At 41.7% G+C, this 20167-nt stretch overlaps 1 protein-coding gene across 1 annotated transcript in view; it reads right to left on the reverse strand.

The window, feature by feature from the left end:
* Positions 1-20167, reverse strand: part of LOC126298331 (dynein axonemal heavy chain 7-like) — a 1150327-nt gene that overhangs the window by 719097 nt on the left and 411063 nt on the right. The window contains exons 25-26 of the mRNA XM_049989626.1: positions 17359-17372; positions 6418-6599 (exon numbers count right to left, since the gene is read on the reverse strand). Coding sequence (XP_049845583.1) covers positions 6418-6599; positions 17359-17372 — 196 coding nt within the window. The remainder of the gene's footprint in view (positions 1-6417; positions 6600-17358; positions 17373-20167) is intronic.

Raw genomic sequence — 20167 nt, forward strand, 5'->3', positions numbered from 1 at the left:
ATTTGTGTTAATATTTGACAGTAAATTATTATAGACCCTCAAAGAGCTTTAATAAGACATCTTTCAGCTTGTCTGACACTGACATTTCTTGTAACATTGTCTCGTGCAGAAAGGCCATGCTAGCGACAGACATCAAAATTCCCTGTATTGGGATTTTCCCTATTTCCTACGACGCTGGTTCTCTTTGCACTGGACTCGCTTGTAGCAGTCACCTAGCCAGAGGCCGCAACTGCCACAGAGCGCGCTGAAAACTGGGCCTGCTAGCGTTCAGCTGTACAACAAATTCATCTTACCTCGCACCAATACTGGTAAACTCGTCTAAAAACGGATAACGTCACAGAGAGTATTTGTGGAATACACATGGAGATTTCTTAGGCTAGTAGGTAGTTTGAGGTACTCCGATAAACACTCACTAGTCGATATGCAAGCAGCGAAATCAGACCACGTATAAAGTAAAGACACTTCGGCTGACAAAATTTTATCAGTAAATGGTCAAAGTATTCGTAACAACGTTTCTGAATTTACTGTTTCCCAGGAAAGTTCTCACTCTCAAATTATTCTTGGAATTCAGCGTTGGCTAAAACTCGAAGCAGAAAGCTATGAAATATTTATAGATTCATGGAATGTACATTTAAAACACACGTTGGAGGCCATAGCTGGGGGAGTGTTCATTACAGTTGAGAAACGTATTAACTCTATTAAGGTGGAAAATGAATGTGACAGGGAGGCTATCTGGTCGCATATAACAGGTGTAGGTGAAACCAAGTTAATTGTTGGATGGTTTTACTGTCCTCCCGATTCCGGTATGGCAGTTCTAAAGTCATTCAAGGAAAGTGTACGGTCAGTAGCGCGTAAATACCCCGATCATGTAATACTAGTTGGAGACGACTTTAAGCTGCAGAGTATAGCCTGAAACATCTATGGATTCATTGCAGGGGGTTCAGACAGATAGCCTTGATAAATACTTTTGAATACGCTTTTAGAAAACTACCTCGTGCAGCTAGTTTTTCAGCCGGCACGCAATGAAAGTATCTTACACCTTGTAGCTACAAACAGGTTTAATCTCATAGCCGAGCCGTCTGGGGCGCTTCAGTCATAAACTGTGCGGCTGGTCCCGGCGGAGGTTCGAGTCCTCCCTCGGGCTTGGGTGTATGTGTTTGTCCTTAGGGACTGATGGTCTTAGCGGTTAAGTCCCGTAAGATTTAACACTTTTTTTTAAGCAGTTGTTAGCATCTCACTTAGAGCTGACATAATTTAGACCCAGCATGGCGGACGTAGCGGAATTATGAACAAGATAGAAACAGGTTGTAAACCAAGTTCTGGAGAGGTATTCGCCTAGTAAGTGGGGTAAGGACGGAAAAGACCCACTGTGGTTTAACAATGAAATGCTGCTGTCGCTAAGGATTTTGCACTCTCGGTCCAAAAGACAATACGCAAATGAAGGCGTCTGTGAAAATATCTATGCGTGAAGCATAGAGAAACTACAGGTAGGGGCAAATAAAACTGGCCCTGACGGGTGGATGTGATTGGACGTGTATGTACTCATTTAACTACACCATGTGCACACTCGCCACGTGATCAACACCGGTTCAGAGAGTAATGTGGACTGTGTCAGTGGCAGTGGAGCAGTGCGAAGGGGACGATGGTACTCACAGTGAAGCAGTGGGTGTTCGTTGTGGAAAGTTAACGGGACAATAGGGTTGTGTAAATGGTGTGCTCAGCTGTTTGCTGAGAGTTCAATGGTGTCAAGTGTTAGCTAGGAGTGTCATGGAACACATCCAGAAAACGGCGTCAGACAGAATCTGTTTCGTAGAAGTCAAAAAACACCCCGAAACATGCCCGCGTTCCAGAAGAGGTGGCTGCATTTCACCAGAAAATGCTTCAAAGTTCTACCAAATCAAACTGAGGGCTGTCGCAAGAGACCGGCGTATCAGTCGATCACACGGACGAATACTCCACCTGAACCCGCACATGCGTCCCCAGTGAGTATTTGTTGTCCATGCATTAAAACCAGCTGATGTTCCTGAACGCCGCCTGCTGTGGCCGAGCGGTTCTAGACGCTTCAGTCTGGAACCGCTCTGCTGCTACGGTCGCAGATTCTAAACCTGCCTCAGGCATGGATGTGTGTGATGTCCTTAGGTTAGTTAGGTTTAAGTAGTTCCTAGTCTAGGGGACTGATGACCTCAGATGTTAAGTCCCATAGTGCTTAGAACCATTTTTTTTGTTCCTCAGCGCCTCCAGGTCACAGTTCGTAGTAATAGACGGAAAGTCATCGAGTAAAACAGAAGTAATATCCGGCGTTCCCCAAGGAATTGTTATAGGCGCTCTATTGTTCCTGATCTATATTAACGACATAGGAGACAATCTGAATAGCCGTCTTAAATTGTTTGCAGATGACGCTGTCATTTACAGCCTTGTAAAGTCATCAGATGATCAAAACGACTTGCAAAATGATTTAGATAAGATATCTGTATGGTGGGAAAAGTGGCAATTGACCCTGAATAAAGAAAAGTGCGAAGTTATTCACATGAGTACTAAAAGAAATCAGCTAAATTTCGACTTCGCGATAAGTCACACAAATCTGAGGGCTGTAAATTCAACTAAATACTTAGGGATTACAATTACAAATAACCAAAACTGGAACGATCACATAGATAATATTGTGGGTAGAGCAAATCAGAGACTGCGATTCATTGGCAGAACACTTAGAAGGAGCAACAGGTCTGCCAAAGAGACTGCTCACACTACGCTTGTCCGCCCTATTCTGGAACACTGCTGTGCGGTGTGGGATCCGCCTCAGGTGGGACTGACGGATGACATCGAAAAAGTACAAACAAGGGCAGCTCATTTTGTATTATCGGGAAATAGAGGAGATAGTGTCACAGACATGATACGTGAATTGGAGTGGCAATCATTAAAACAAAGACATTTTTTGTTGCGACAGGATCTTCTCACGAAATTTCAATCACCAGTTTTCTCCTCCGATTACGAAAACATTCTGTTGGCACCCACCTACATAGGGAGAAATGATCATGAATCTGTTCTTTTCGTCTGGTGAAGCCTGGTTTCATCTGAGTGGTTACGTGAACTCACGGGATTACAGATTCTTGGCAGCGGAGAATCCGCATAACTTTCACTAAACACCATTGCCGCATCAAAAGGTTAGGCTTTGGTGTAAAGTGTCTGTACGGCGCATTAGTGGTCCCATCTTCTTTCATCAGACGCTGACTTTGGTGCGTTACATTGCAAACGTTTTGAAGCCATTTGTGACAGCATTAACGGAGGAGGAAAGACCTACATTTACTTCCAACAGGATGGAGCACCTGCCTATAACAGCCGGCCGAACCTTGGAGTAAATTTACACAATCTTCATGCGTGACACAGTTGTTAGCAGAGGTCAGTCTGGCCCCAGCCATAGCTGGCAACCCAGGTCACATGAGCTGTCCTGTCAGCGTGCGATTACTTTGTGTGGGGCTCCCTAAAGTCTAAGCTGTAACGCAACAACCTTCATAGTCATCAAGAACTACAGAAGAGCATTTCGGATGAGATTACTGAAATTCCAACATTCCAGCTTCAGCAACTTGCTGACCAGGGACCAAAAGTGCCAAGACATGAGGAATGATGGCCACTTTCAGCATCCGCTATAGTCTGTACTATCGTCATAGCTTAGCAAAAGATCTAGCCAATAGCCAAGAACCCTAGAAAATCATGGTTCTATGTAAAGTCGTAAGAGGAGTCTAAGACTTCCATCCTGTCACTCTTTGACCGTTCTGGTGTGGCAGTAGAAGACAGCAGAACTAATGTCGAAATTTTAAATTTTTCTGCTTAAGAAATTGTTGATGCAGAAGGATCGCAGGAACATGCTCTCGTTTGACTCTCGCACAGAGTCCCGTATGGATGACATAGTAATAAGCAGCCCTAGCGCAGAGACACGGTTCAAAGAGCTGAAAACAAATAAGTCGCCAGTACCGGATGGAAACCCAGTTCGGTTTTTCGAATAGTACACTGGGGCATTGGCCCCTTACTTACCTTGCATTTATCGTGAATCTCACGCCCATCGCAAAGTCCTAAGCGACTGGAAAAAAGCGGCGGTGACTCCTGTATATAAGAAGGTTAAAAGAGCGGGCCTGCAAAATAACAGACCATTGTCCTTAACATAGGTTTGCTGTAGAATTCTTGAACATACGCAGTTGTAATACAATAAATTTCCTTGAGACCGAGAAGCTTATGTCCACGAATCAGCACGGTTTTAGAAAGCATCGCTTATGCGAAACTCAGCTTGCCCTTTTTTCACATGATACATTTCAAACTATGTATGAAGGACAACAGGCAGATTCCATATTTATAAATTTCCGAAAAACATTTGACACGCTACCCCACTGCAGACTGTTAACGAAGGTACGAGCATACAGCACTGATTCCCAGATATGTGAGTGGGTCGAAGACTTCTTAAGTTATGGAAACCAGTATGTAGTCCTCGATGGCGAGGGCTCATCAGAGGCAAGGGTATCGTCAGGAGAGACCCAGGGAAGTGTGATAGGACCGCTGTTATTTTCTATATGCATAAATGATCTGGCTGACGGGTGGGCAGGAATCTCCGGTTGTTTTCTGATGATGCTGTGATGTACGGTAAGGTGTCAAAGTTGAGTGACTATACAAGATGGCATACACAAAATTTGTCATGAATGGCAGCTAGCTCTAAATGTAGAAATAAGTAATTTAATGCGGATGAGTGGGAAAACAAAAATCGTAACGTTCGAATGGAGCATTAGTACCTTACTGTTTGACAGAGTCACGTCGTTTAACTGTCTGAGCGTAACGTTGCAAAATGAATGAAATAGAACAACCATGTGAGGACTGTGGTAGGGAAAGCCAATGGTCGAATTCTGTTTATTGGGAGAAATTTGGGAAAATGTTTTTCGTCTATAAAGAAGACTGTATGTAGGACGCTAGTGCGGCCTGTTCTTGAGTACTGCTCGAGTCAGATAAAAGGAAGATATCGAAGCAGTTCAGAGGCGGGAGATTAGTTAGCGGTGGGTACAGAGATACTTCGGGAACTGAAATGGGAATTCCTGGAGGAACGGCGACATTCTTTTCGTGGACTGATATTGAGAAAAGTTAGAGAACCAGTATTTGAAGCTGACAGTGGAACGATTCTATTGTCGCCAACACACATTCCGCATAAGGGCTGCGAAGGTAAGATACGAGAAATGAGGGACATATGAAGGCAAATAGGCAGTCATTTTTCCCTTGCTCTATTTGCGAGTGGAATGGGAGAGGAAATGACTAGTAGTGGTACAGGGTGCCCTCCGCCACACACCGTACGGTGGCATCTGGTATATATACGTAGATGTAGATTTCCAGTGAGTTGCCTCAATATCCAAACAACGAAATTCCTCAGCGATTTAAAATGAAAAAAAGAGAGCAAAGCTGGTTATGTTATACAAGATTATACGGGGATTGCCTGGAAAGTAAATAATGCTACGAATTTGAACCGTTACGTATGTGTTTGAAGTCTCCTGAGTGAGTGGGCCAAGTTTCCGTCACTTCCGACAGACAGCGTAGCTGCAGGATAGTTTCAAAATGGCGTCTGTAGGTGATGTACATTACAAGCAACGTGGCGTCATTGCATTTCTCGCTGCAGAGTTTCTTTAACTGTGGGGAATATTCACAAATACTTGTTCAAAGTCTACGGAGCATCTGCTGTCGACGGATGTACAGACAGTCGCTGGGCACGAAGGGTGAGGTCATCAGAAGGCGGTTCGGCGGAGCTCCACAATTTGCAGCGGTCATGGAGCCCTCTTGGACTTCCACTTGTTTGGGCTACTAAGGAATGCCATTCGTGGAAGACATTTTGAGGACGATGAGGAGGTGATTTACACAGTGAAGCACTGACTCCGCTACCAGGATATGGATTGGTACCGACAGGGCATACACACCCTTTTCTCGCGCTGGAGGAAGGCCGTGGAACAGGATGAAGATTGTGTGGAAAAATAGGGTGCGTAGATAGAACACCATTCTTTCATGTTTACAATTCTCATTATGTTAAATAAAGAACTGTTGAAGAAAAAAATGTGGTGCATTTCTTTCTGGGCAACCCTCATATTGTATTATGTATATGATATATTCCTGAAGAAATGACTGTGTGCTACTGTTATTACAAGAGTTCTGCTTAACATCACAGAATACATGTATGTCAAATTTTGAGGACTCAACTGGAAGACAATGCCTCTAACTTTCTATGTATCGTGTAGAGGCACAGCATTAAAACAAATGTGAATGAAGCATTCTTGTTCAAGCAAAAATTTTTTAATTTCACAAAACGTTGAAAATTTTAAAATTTCCTTCTAAAATGAGGTTTATCAATTTTCAAATAATCTACAGTTATTTTGTTTCCAACAGCAAATAGTTACTTACCTAACAGAGTCCACTGTTGGAACCAACATTGGGTGTACATTTGTCATCTCTTCTGCCTCCATGCCTCTGAGTAGTTCTGGCCAGTATACCCAGGTTCCTTTTTCTTTAAAGGTGTACATGTGATCATAAATAAGGCCTTTGGAAGGAACTGCCACGTCCACCTTGTCTAGAGATCGTGGTACCTGATTCTCATGAGACATTCCTGAAATTAAATAGTATGTTTGTCCATGACACAAATTGTTTTCATTAAAACTAAGTAACTAATAACAGGAAATAACTCTTATTGATACATTACTTATTTCAGTGGTGAGATAATGGTTCACAGTTTATGCCAGAACACCGTAATAGATTACATAATGTCTGTGGTATTCTACTGTTTATTGGCCAATTACAGGTAGATTGCTGTTACCAGTTCTTGAAAAAGAGTCATGCTGGTCAGTGCAAGAGGTATGGAAGTCGCCTGAATTGCTCTGTAATTATAGTGTCGTAGGCAGGTGCTGCGCATTTGACAATAATATCTGCACGTACAAGGCAAAAATGGGATGTTCTTCTGGAAGCTCGTAACACGCTGAGATTACTCGGAAGTAACATCAAAATGACGTGTGCTTGTCTAGCAGCACATTTTCTGTAAGCCGAGCATGACACTGATACCAGCTTCTCCAGTGGTTAAGTGGGCAATCGGAAATCACAACACATTCGAAAGTAAAGGAATGTAAATGTCATTACTGGTTCCAGAATCTGATAGGAAGGCGAAGACGAAATAAATATTAGCATATAGCTGGACATGAACCTACTTCCTTCCACTCCAAAACTCGATATCCTAACCACAAGACCCCACTGCACACATGCAACACTCAAAATCATAATCATTCATCTTAGGACCTCCTGAAGGCTTGACTTTATTAATCGAATTTTAATTATAAGAAATCGTACCCAGGGTGCCATGTTTGTGATAAATCTTTAATGCACCGTTCCCTTGAGATGGTATACTGCCATAACACGCAAACTATAATACAGAAACTGCGAAATATGATGAAATTAATGTAGTATCTCCAAAGCTGTTAGTTTCCATGGTCACCTCAAGTGATATGTGATTTTGACGTCACTCCTCAGTAAACCGAGTGTGTCACGAATTTCTCCCTTCTCGTTCATCCCCATCTCCATGGATTTACTACCGCAGACTCTGTAAAGTACACTGATGAGCCAAAAGTTCATGATCACTGCTTAACAGTGTGCTGGTACATCTTTGGAACACACTACAATTGCGATTCTTCGAAGCATGGATGAGACGGCACGTGGTAAATTTCCAGAAATATGTGGCGATGGAACTAGTCGAACGTCAAAAACAATCACTGGAGAATTGAAGAGTGGAATATCTTTGTTTTACTAACTATGTATTCCCGCCTTTTAGTTTTTGGCATTCTCTTTATCTATTGCAGTGTCTCGTGTTTCATGTATCAACCAGTGAGTTATTGTAAAGTGTGTCATCTAAATAAGAAGAAGTACTTACTGCACATATTGTTAATCAACGTTTCCCACAAGGGGTGACCAAGAAGAAAGCCATGGATCACGAGAAGCATGGTAAGGGTGAAGTTAAAAATTTAGGCACAACAGATGCCGTCTCGTCTGGACAGTTACTACGATATTCAGAGCAGCTACTACTGCCGTTTCTGAAGTGCTTGCAATCAACAGGCATTAGCGGGAAAATTCGTGTAATATGCAGCATGCGGAAAATTTACCGATACGCCGTACTGCGTCTTCTGCCCCGTGAAATAAAATAGTAATTCCTCAGTGCATGCCACAGTACCCATATCTGTGGTTCAAACTACTTAAACTTTCATTTGCTGCCTACGCTCTATATGATGACAGTTTACATTTTGTCCTTACCATTAGTGCATTTGACACTTAAACTTGTTACTCTAGATAAAAACCAATTAAAGGCATTAGCTGCCAACGGCCAGTGATTGATATTAGTGGAGCAAGTTGAAAATTTGTACTCAACCAGGATTGGAACCCGGGTCTCCTTCTTACTAGGCAGATGCTCTGATCACAATGCCACAGCCGCATGGAGTATGCTAGCTCTCCTCTTGTGAGACCCAATTTCTCAGCTTATTTCACACACTACTTATATAGTCACGTCAGAAAGAACAGACACCACAAATACATCATCTGTTATTGTCAGACATTATTCATAACATGCCCAGTGTGTGCTATACCACACACCTTAAAGACTACATGCTTCACCGTGTTCGAAAATCAAGGAACACATGTATTCAACAAGAGTTAAAAAGCGAGTGTATAGGTGATGGAGCCCCATCGGAATTTCGGCACCATCTACGTTCGTTATTGACTGAATCTGAAATTTCAGACTCAACATTAAGACAAATGTGGGTCTGTCAGTTGCCTTTCGCTATTAAAACTACTGTGATGTCTAATAACAGCGAAGACTTGGGTTCTAAGTTGCATGTGGCTGATCAAATGCATAATATTTTGTAACTGGGAGCTCTGAAACTGGTATTAGTGTAGCCATAGGACAGCAGCTACCGCTGGCTGAGCAAATTCGCACACTTCAGCTGTATAGGGAGAGAGTGGCCAACCGGACGATACGGCGGCCATTTTTCTGCCAAACTGCGGGCGGGACTTTGAATGGCACAGGAAAATTTGATACAGTGTCTGTAAAAATTATTCGTTACTTGCATTTATCTCCTTTAAAGTTCGTTTACTAGACATATTCTGATGAAAGGAACGTAAATAAAAAATATAGTGTATAGCATTTGTTTTGTATTGGAAGTGCATAAGATTTAACTACCTGTATTACGTCAGATGAATGCAAGTCGTAAGCAGTTGTATGTTTTGAATACCTCTCATAGACAACAAACGAAAAAGAGTACAAAAATCAGGTAATGTTAAATGTAGGCGACTGTAATAAGGACCAAATATAACAAGAAAACTACCATATCGCTTCTACCCCACAGTAAGTAGGCCTATTAAAAACTGTCTTCAAGAGCACCTACAATTATTTACTACGAATAACGTTTCAGAAACCACGACAACTGCGGAAAACCTGCTTACAACTTGCCTGCGTCAACAGTCAGGCGATAATACGGAAACCAAAATAATGCCTCTATTGGAACAACCAAATGCAGCACAACTTGGCATCGTTTACAAACGTCTGCAGAACGAATTACAGATGTCAAAAACAATACTGTACAATTACTAACGTGTTTACTTCAAACATGTAGGCCTACCGACTTCATCACAAAACGCTTCATTATTTCAACTCGTATTTAAGAACGCAAACGCTAATTACGTACTAAAAACGATATACAACTAAATCGAAAATGCATGCACAACGCATAAAAAGTCTCTCAATAATTCAAATACCTTTTAATCGTTTCTAAAAGTCCTCTGAACTTCAACTCAAAAGCACGGCGAACATAGAAAGCGCGAGAGACGTTTGGCAGTAAAATGGCGCCAAAGCTAATCAACCAATCACGGGCAACTTCATCTATGGCCACTCTCTGTATACAGGCTCTCTAACTTCAGCTCGACTTGAACGCTCTCTGGCTGAAATTCAAAGAATCTCCAGCAGAAGGGCTGACTCATGACAGACAGCAGGGCAGCAGCCGACGGGACGCACGCAACGATTCTGGGTCAAGCTGCACAATCCGGATAATGACTGCATTTTTTTTATTTTTCAAGCTGTATTGCGACTACTAGGGCCTGCCATCTTATTACTTTATGCAGGCCGTAGAGCTCCACACGGACCTCATAGCGGCATAGCCAGTACCCATTACCACCACAGCGAAGCAAAATTGCGCTGCACCATTGAGGCCATGAGCACTGTCGCCCATGCAGCACCATGTGGATATTGGGCTGGGTAGGTTGTAATACATTTCTAGATTCATCATTTAAATCGAGTTCTTTCAAGGGTCTGACAGTTCAGTTTCTTCAGCATCTCTGTGACACTCTCCCATGATGGGTTAAAAAAAACTGTGACTGTTCGTGTTGCACTTCTCTGTAGACATCAGGCATGAAGGAATGAACGTTGTCAGAAATAATGCCCATGTAGTCTAAAACTTTCATGGTGCCTTCGATTGTTATCACAAATCTTATGGAAGCGCAGGTGAATGTCTCCCATAGCATAATACTGCCCCACCGACATATCCCTGTGGCATGGTGAATGTTTCAAGCACCAGTTCACCTGGCAAGGTCTATCCAGACACGACCACCGAACTATTGTAGCAAGAAACTTGACTGATCCGATGAAGTGACACGTTTCCATTGATCCACCTTCCAATCTCGATGATCCGGTGACCACTACAGTCGTAAATAAGAATGTTTTTAGGTCAACGTAGGAACACTTTGAGGTTGTCGGGTGAAGAGCCCCATGTTCAACAATGTGCTCTGAACGGCTTTCTTCGAAACACGTGTACCTGCATCAGCTTTTTGCTCTGCCACCTATACTGCTTTATAGAGCAGGCGAGTTTCCAACCTCTACTTTCTATGGTGAGGCGTGGACGGCCACACGGTGACGCGTACTCGTGGTTTCACTGTCCAGAATCCACTCTTCATAGATGTTCACCACAATAGCACATGGGCAGCCGACCAGCTTCGCCGTTTCCGAGTTGCTCCTTCCCAGGCCCCTGGCCATAACAATCTGCCCTTTGTCAAAGTTACTTATGTCAGTGGGTTTATGTTGTCGATGGATAGATTGTCTCTCCTCTGCTAATATATTTTCCTTCCGCGTCGTATGCGCACAACGCCACAAGGTGGCATTCAGTCTTGCGGTGGGCAATGACGTAATGCTTCGTCTGATCGGTGTATCTCTAGGTGGTATTTCTGCAGTTTCTACTGTTTTGTTAGAAAGTCAGCACTCAGAAACATAACGATGTGTTAGACAAAAACAGTTACGGAAACTAGGAATACCATCGCGAGAATGACAGAAATTAGTGCTTGTGTATTGAGACAAAATACACCTAAGTTTTCGAGACACGACATTTTGAAGTCTATGGACCATGTCAGTGATAAAGTCATTGGTTTGTGGGGCGTTCTTGAGGTATTGCAAACGCTTGTAAATATATTTCATCAGTGCCTGACACTGCGTAAAGCCTTTGGCAAAGCACAATTGTGATAGTGTAGATAGCAACAGTAGCAGCAATAGTACAAGGTAAGATCACGTTCTTTAAAGAATGTATCAGGTAAAACTCTTTGATTTGTACAGAAACAACCTTTATTCACTTATATATGTTCCTTAAAATAACCTGAAATGAAAGAAATAATTAAGAGAACAGATAAACATTACGCAGGCTGTAGTAAGTAATGGCATTTTTTTCAGGAGCTGTCTGTGAGATGTTAGGTGTACCCAGTCAATACCAGAGTGTAGGAACTACCACAAATGCTGTAAGAGGTACGATTATATTTTCCCAAAGTATTAACATCATGTGGGTGGATGAATAAGTTCACCCGGAACCATTATGTTGCCCTTACTCTTCGTTGCATTTATAATTGGGAACTGTAGTATAGGAATCTTTCCAGTACAACATTTCCAGGACATGAAGCTCTTTGGCCGGCCGAAGTGGCCGAGCGGTTCTAGGCGCTACAGTCTGGAGCCGAGCGACCGCTACGATCGCAGGTTCGACTCCTGCCTCGGGCGTGGATGTGTGTGATGTCCTTAGGTTAGTTAGGTTTAATTAGTTCTAAGTTCTAGGCGACTGATGACCCCAGAAGTTAAGTCGCATAGTGCTCAGAGCCATTTGAACTATTTAAACATGAAGCTCTTTCTGGCAAGAATATTGGTGACGAAATGCAGCCGTTGACACTGATACTGATCTGTCAAACAGTGTCGTTGCGTCATGGATGACGGAACAAATGTAAAAAAAGCTTACAGGTTTTCAGAAGATCAACTTCTCTCGTGTATTACGAAGAACAGAGGGAACTGCGCAATGGGCCACGAACACTTCATAGGTTGGCGTCATGCAGAGCCGTCGTCAATACCTGTACTATACACGTCCAGCTGTTTATAAACATACACACAATCAGTGAATCATTAGGAACTCGAATTTTTCCTAGATATCTCGAATTTCTAAGAATCTTGCCACTTTTCAAGAAAGGCGATCCTGAAAATATTGATAACTGTATACTATTTTCGCTACTGTCATCATTGTCAAAAATTTCTGAATCTTTCATGAAGGAAAGGTTGACAAGTTTCTTAAACAAGCTCCACATTCTCAATGTACCCCATTACGGATTCAGAACATCTAAAACACAGAAAATGCAATTGTAGACTTCATCGGTATGCATGCGACGGCTCATACCTAGGGTATTATTGGTGATAAAAAGGTAGAGGCAAACTGTTACAGATAGCCCTTGCGCTAAGGACCAATTACATACCAAACAAATGGATCGTCTTAGTGTCATTATCATGTAGTATAGAGTCAAAGTATGAATTTACACGCTTCCTCTTGCTTAGGCAAATGGAGAAAATCGGTTGGTTATTTTTGAATCTGATGTGGTCTACTGTGGGCTTAATGGGACTTATGAAGCTACCATTAGTTCATGCGCGGATCCAGGGAAAACATCAAAAAAGGGAATTTTCGTTATATTTTCACCGTCACCAGCTGACCAAAAGCCAGCCGCGGATTCCAAAACGGCAATGCACAGGACATGGCTGAAATTTTTGCAATATATTCCAGAAGATTCCGGTCTCGAACTACCTTGAAAATTTTCTTGATATCTTTATCCGTCTCCATGATACAGAGGTTCAATGTTACCCTAATTTTACAAGTAAAATCCGGAATGAGACCAAATCTAAATAATAAATTATCGCACAAAATTGCTCAGATTTTAACGATGTATTCTGTAGGCATTTATCTTGAAGAACAATCTTCCCGTTCCTAAAAATCTTTACCCGTTATCGAGAAACACCCCAAAAAACTTGTTTTTTGAGTGCTCAAACCTAGCCATGGATCCCGAGACGGATGTGCACAGAAAGTGAACGTAATTTTTACGATATATTCCCAAGATCCCGATCTTGAGCAGTATTGAAAATTTTCGCGCGATCTTTATCCGTTTCCGAGATAGAAAGGTTCAAAGTTACCCTACTCGTAGACGTGGAATACGCACGTAAAGGCCGGTGTGAGGGGAAACCGTATTTTATAAAGTCATATAGCACGAAGAAATATGCTGTGAGGTGTCTCCATTATTACCTGGGAACCCCATGTCGTAGTACTGAAGCACATGCAAAATTTTGTGCTCTGAAAATCCGGTCTGGGGTGTAAAATTAGTTTTGCATTATTTCAGTTTCATGTAAGTAAGCCATCTAAATTTTACTGATCAATAGATTTCTGTTCATATGAATTACATGCCCTACTGCAGGAGGGAAAAGAAGGGAATCAGCGGTAAAATGCTTCTATCGGAGCACAAAAAATGGGAATATGCTCCTGCTTATTTAACAGACTCTGACTGAAAAGTGAGATACTAGCTGCCCCTTCCAGCTTCCACAGAACCTTTACAAATATTTCATCAAAAATTTTGGCATGTAAACATATTCGCGCTTTCTTATGGTTGATTGGGTGATGTGGGGGAAGGGGCCAAACAGCGAGGTCATCGGTCCCATCGGATAGGTTGGGAAGGAAGTCGGCTATGCCCTTTCGAAGAAACCATCTCCAGTCAGGATGGCCGGACACTGGTTTGAACTGTCGTCCTCCCAAATGGGAGTCTACTATGCTACGACTGCGTCACGTCGCTCAGTGCTTTTTTGTGTTGAAAAAAAGGAAGACAGTAGCAGCGGCAATGCGACGGACAATCAATAAATACTGAAAGATAGTACAAAATGATTGTGTTATACAGGTACAAAGAGCGAAGGAGACAATGGCAGTGTGGGAGAAATGGCTCTGAGCACTACGGGACTTAACATCTGAGGTCATCAGTCCCCTAGAACCTGCGACCGTAGCGGTCGCGCGGTTCCAGACTGAAGCGCCTAGAACCGCTCGGCCACACCGAAGACACTTAAACATAATCTTCCACGACCGTTGTTATTGTCCATAAAATTCTTCTTGGTTGCCATTTGTAACAGCTATAGGGGATGACAGATTTCTCATAGCAACTCACACAAACGCGTGAGAGACCACAGCTGCCGTAGATGCATGGAGTATTGGCACGCCTCAGCAGCCAGCACTAGGCAGCAGGTAAACAGCACTTTTGCCGCCCGTTTCTCAGTCGCCTGTTTTTTACCAATTCCAAACGCCAGGCAACGACGTCTATTTCACCAATAACAAGAAATAAAACTAACACGTCTGAAGGACGGCTAACACCCTCTCCTCTTCATCGTCGATAGCCTATCAGAACAGCTTCTTCCTCTATTTTATAAGAAGTACGGTTTTTCTCATTCAGCAGTAAGCAAAACACCCTGAGGAAGGGCATTTGCCACAATGACCGAAATGTCAGAGGAATCCTACTTATTGACAATGCGAACACATACCCTGTAGAATTTTATGGACATTTGATACAGCTCATCATGCCGTCCTTTTCCACTAATTGGATACAGTTGGAGTAGAAGGTGTAGTCAATTTATGCTTCAGATCCTGCTTGTCCAAATATTTGTTAAAAAAGTAAATGTTCAGAATATATTTAAAATGGTTAACAAATACTTAACTGATTCGAAAAACCTAAAAAGATATGTTCTACAAGGAAATATTTTAGGGCTAATCCTGTTTTGATAATACATTAATGATTTCCGAGATCCTATCTGCTATGGCACAAAAATATTTTTAGCAGATGTCAGTAACACAATAACCACAACAAAACCTTCGCTACAGCTATAGAAAAAAGCAAACTTAGCAATAAGTGATAGTCATATATGGACGAATACTAATAAATTAGCACTTAATACCAAAAAGGCAAATAGCATCAACTTTGCATTATCAGAGTCAGATTGCTTTACAAATAGCGAAGGATTAACTAGAATGTACTGTAAAATTTCATTTCCTTTTCGCACTTATATGTTACTTCTGTTCAGTAGGACCATTTTCGGTGGCAGGAAAAAGCGGTTTTTTCTTCAGCCTCGAGGTGTGAGTCGACCTTTCCCTCATCCTGCTAAATAGTAGTAAGACAGTTGATGAGACAGACATCAAGGGCACGTAATATCCCTGTGACAGCCTGTGTTTTCCAACTCTCATTGTTGAGAAAATTCTGAATGTGTGAGCGGGAAGAAAACTTTCAGAAGCACTGTAAGTGACCAGGAAACAGCTAGTTAAACTGCCCACATTTGCTCCTGATTCTGATTGTCTGAAGGCCTACATGTCATAATTTCGTGAAGTGGTTTGGAGCTCCTGAAATCAAGGAGTTTGCCAGTATCCCTCGCAGTGTGTAGAGGTCGTGTTCTCTCTGGGACAGAGATGTTTTGGTACGATTTTTCAGAAGTCGGAAAATGATCCTTCGTGATTAAGAGAGTTGTTTCTTGCAGTGTAGAAAACTGAGAGATAACAGGCACATGTTTACGTGCACAGACGTGGATTTCGGGCTACGTAATTCCGGTTTTCTAGGCGACTTTTAGCGAGTATGTAGACACTCAGTTGGCAGATAGGTCAGAGCAGGTTTTGTAACCACGTAGTTAACTGGAAAATGATGTTTTAGTGAAAGACACAGACTTCGCGAGGTGGTCTTAAAAGCAAATAAATCATATCTTTTCCTCTTTTGCATCACATATGTCAATTTCCTCGCCCCGCACCCCTTTCTGTCCACGACTCTTCCCCCTCTCTCTATCTATGAGTCTTGTTTATTGTTATTAACTCAGATTCTGTAGTCTAAATGTTTAAAAGAGTATCATTTAAAATTTGAAGCAAACTGGTCAATAACTTTTCGAGATTTTAGGTAATAATATTTCACTTACGTATACACATCAAAAAGAGTTTAGCATCACTTCCGTTCCGAGTCTTCCGGAACTCGTACAGAGAATTGGAATAGAGAACAACACAAACATCATTTCCGCCATTTTTATTCTCATAGAAATCACACATTGTATGTTGTACCACCATACAGCGAGACCTTCATAGGTGGACATGAAGATTGCTGTACGCACTGGTACCTCTGATACCCAGTAGAACGTCCTCTTGCATTGATGCATGCCGGTATTCGTTGTGACATACTATCCAAAAGTCCATCAAGCTACTGTTGGTCCAGATTCTCCCACTCCTCAACGGCGATTCGGCCCAGATCCCTCACAGTGGTTGGTGGATCACGTCGTCCATAAACAGCCCTTTTCAATCTATGCCAGGCATGTTTGATAGGACTCATGTCTGGAGAACATGCTGGCCACTCTAGTAGAGCGATGTCGTCATCCTGAAAGAAGTCATTCACAAGATGTGCACGATGCGGGCGTGAATTATCGTCCATGAAGACTAATGCTTCGCCAATATGCTGCCGATATGGTTGCACTATCGGTCGGAGGATGGCATTTACGTATCGTTAGGCTGTTCGGCGCCTTCAATGACCACCTGCGGCGTACGTCAGCCCCACATAATGCCACCCCAAAACAGCACTGAACCTCCACCTCGCTGTACTCGCTGGACAATATGTCTAAGGCGTTCAGCCTCACCAGTTTGCTTCCAAACACGTCTCTGACCATTTTCTGGTTGAATGCATATGCGACACTCATCAGTGAAGAGGACGTGGTGCCAATCCTGAGTGGTCCATTCGGCATGTTGTTGGGCCCATCTGCACCGCGTTGCATGGAGTCGTGGCTGCAAAGATGGGCCTCGTCATGGACGTCGGGAGTGAAACTGAGCATCATGCAGCCTATTGTGCACAGTTTGCGTCGTAACACGACATCCTGTGGCTGTCCGCGGCTCGTGGTCTTGCGGTAGCGTTCTCGCTTCCCGCGCACAGGGTCCCGGGTTAGATTGCCGGTGGGGTCAGGGATTTTCTCTGTCTCGAGATAACTGGGTGATCTGTGTCTTTCATCATCATTTCATCCTCATTCACTCGCAAGTCGCAGTAGTGGCGTTAAAGAAGTTGCGGAGCGGCGGCCGAACCGCCCCGCGAGGGGTCTCCGGGCCACCAGTGCCATACGCTCATTATTATTATCCGGTGGCTACATGAAAATCATTATTCGATATGGTGGCGTTGCTGTCAGGGTTCCTCCGAGTCATAATCCATAGGTAGCGGTCATCCACTGCAGTAGTAGCTCTAGGGCGGCCTGATCCAGGCATGTTATCGACAGTTTCTGTCTCTGTGTATCTCCTCCATGTCCGAACAACATTGCTTCGGTTCACTCCGAGACATCTGGAGACTTCCCTCGTCGGGAGCCCTTACTGGAACAAAGTAACAACGCGGATACGATCGAACCATGGTATTGAATGTCTAGGCATGGTTGAACTACAGATAGCACGAGTTGTGTATCTCCTTCCCGGTAGAATGACTGGAACTGATCGGCTGTCGGACCCCTCCGTCTAATAGATGCTGCTAATGCATGGTTGTTTACATCTCTGGCCGTGTTTAATGACATCTCTGAACAGTCAAGGGGACTGTGTCTGTGATACAATATTCACAGTTAATGTCTATCTTGAGGAGTTCTGGGAACTGGGATGATACAAAACTTTTTTTGATATGTGTATATATCCTATATTCATCCAAACGTTTGTTAGAGTAATGTCTAAAAATTTGAAGTAAGTTAGTCAACTACTTCTTGAGTATCTATTTTCACTTTCGTAAATTACATATATATTTAAGTACTGTATATATAAAAAGTATGTATGACCTAGTGTCTGCCTGAACGTTCCTTGGAATATAGTGTAAAATTTTAAGTAAATCTGACCAGAACCGTTGGAGATTTTTGATAAAAATGCTTCCCCTTTATATATTACACACACACACACACACACACACACACACACACACACACACACACACACACATATATATATATATATATATATATATATATATATATATATATATATATATATATATATATATATATATATATTACAAACATATGGCCTATCTCCATTTGAATTTTAATTGGAGTATTGTCTAAAAATTTGAAGTAATTTGCTTTAAGAAGTTTTCAAGAGTTTTGGTAATACTGTTTCTATTAAATATTAAATACTTATTTGTTTTTGTTGTTGTTGTTGTGAACTTCAGTCCAAAGGTTGGCTTGATGTAACTCTCCATGCTACTCTAATCTATACAAGCCTCTTTATCTCTGAATAACTATTGCTATCTACATCCTACTGAATCTCATAATTGTATTCATCTCTTGGTTTCTCTCTGCGCTTTTACTCCTCCACATTTCCTTCTAGTACTAATTGGTGATGACTTGATTTCTTAGAATATATCCTACCAATTGATCCCTTCTTCTAATCAGGTTGTGCCATAAATTTCTTTGCTCCCCAGCTCTATTCAGTACTTCCGCTTTCATTATATGATCTACCCACCTGATCTTCAGTATTCTTCTGTAGCACCATATTTCAAAAGCTTCTGTTCTCGTTTTGCCTAAATTGTCCATTGTCCATGTTTCACTTCCATACATGGCTACACTCCTTACAAATACTTTCAGAACAGACTTCCTGACACTTAAATCTACAGTTGATGTTAACAAATTTCTGTTCTTCAGAAATGATTTTTTTGCCACTCCCAGTCTACATTTTACATCCTTTCTACTTCAGCCATCATCAGTGATTTTGCTGTTCAAATAGCAAAACTTATCTTCTACTTTACATGTCTCCTTTCCAGATCTTTACATTACATTACATTTTATTAATAATGCTTTCATAGATCATAAGTGCAACATTTCATAATGATGTGGGACATGTCAGCTTAACATAAGTTTTGTATACACAATACAGTTTATTTCCTATTTCATATTTAAAAATTCTCCCTTTTTTAAAAGTTCGTACTTTGTATCTACAAATTCATCTCCTGAGTAGAAGAAGTTGTCATTCAGAAATTCTTTGAATTTCTTTTTAAATGCTGGCTAGCTATCTGTCAGGTTCTTAATGCTATTTGGTAGATGACCAAATAACTTTTGTGGTAGCCTAAGTCAGATTTAACACAGAATTGTGAAGGTCATCCTTTCTTCTAATGTCAGAACTATGCACTTTCCTATTATTTTTGAATTGCGATGGGTTATTAATAAAAAATTTTATAAGTGAATATATGTATTTCCAAGGTACTGTGAACACCTCATGTTCCTTAAATAAATGTCTTTGAGATGATCTTAAGTGGGCTCCAGCTATTATTCTGATTACACGCTTTTGTGCAATGAATATTTTTTTGCTTAGCTATGAATCACCCCAAAATACGATGCCACATGAAAATAGGCATAGTAGGCTAATTTACTGATATGTTTATCACCAAAATTTGCAATAACCTTAATATCATATGTAGCTGAAACTAAACATTTCAGCAGATCATCAATGCATTTCTTCCAATTCAATTTCCCATCATTGTGTGCACCCAGAAATATGGAATATTCTGCCATATCAGCAGACTTCTGCTCAAAGTCAATATTTAGCAATTTATCAGTGGTGCTGTGCCATTTACTATACAGAACTGTATATACTGTATTTTATCAAACTTTAGTGACAGTCCATTTGCAGAGAACTACTTAACACTTTTCTGAAAAAAAACATTATTTACAATTTCCTTAGCTAATTATTGTTTGTTGCGTGTGATTACTGTCTCTGTATCATCAGCAAAAAGAGGACTCTGCCAATTTTTGCAGATTATCTGTGCTCTTAATTTAAAC

Source organism: Schistocerca gregaria, chromosome X (assembly GCF_023897955.1).
Source record: "Schistocerca gregaria isolate iqSchGreg1 chromosome X, iqSchGreg1.2, whole genome shotgun sequence".
NCBI lineage: Eukaryota > Metazoa > Arthropoda > Insecta > Orthoptera > Acrididae > Schistocerca > Schistocerca gregaria.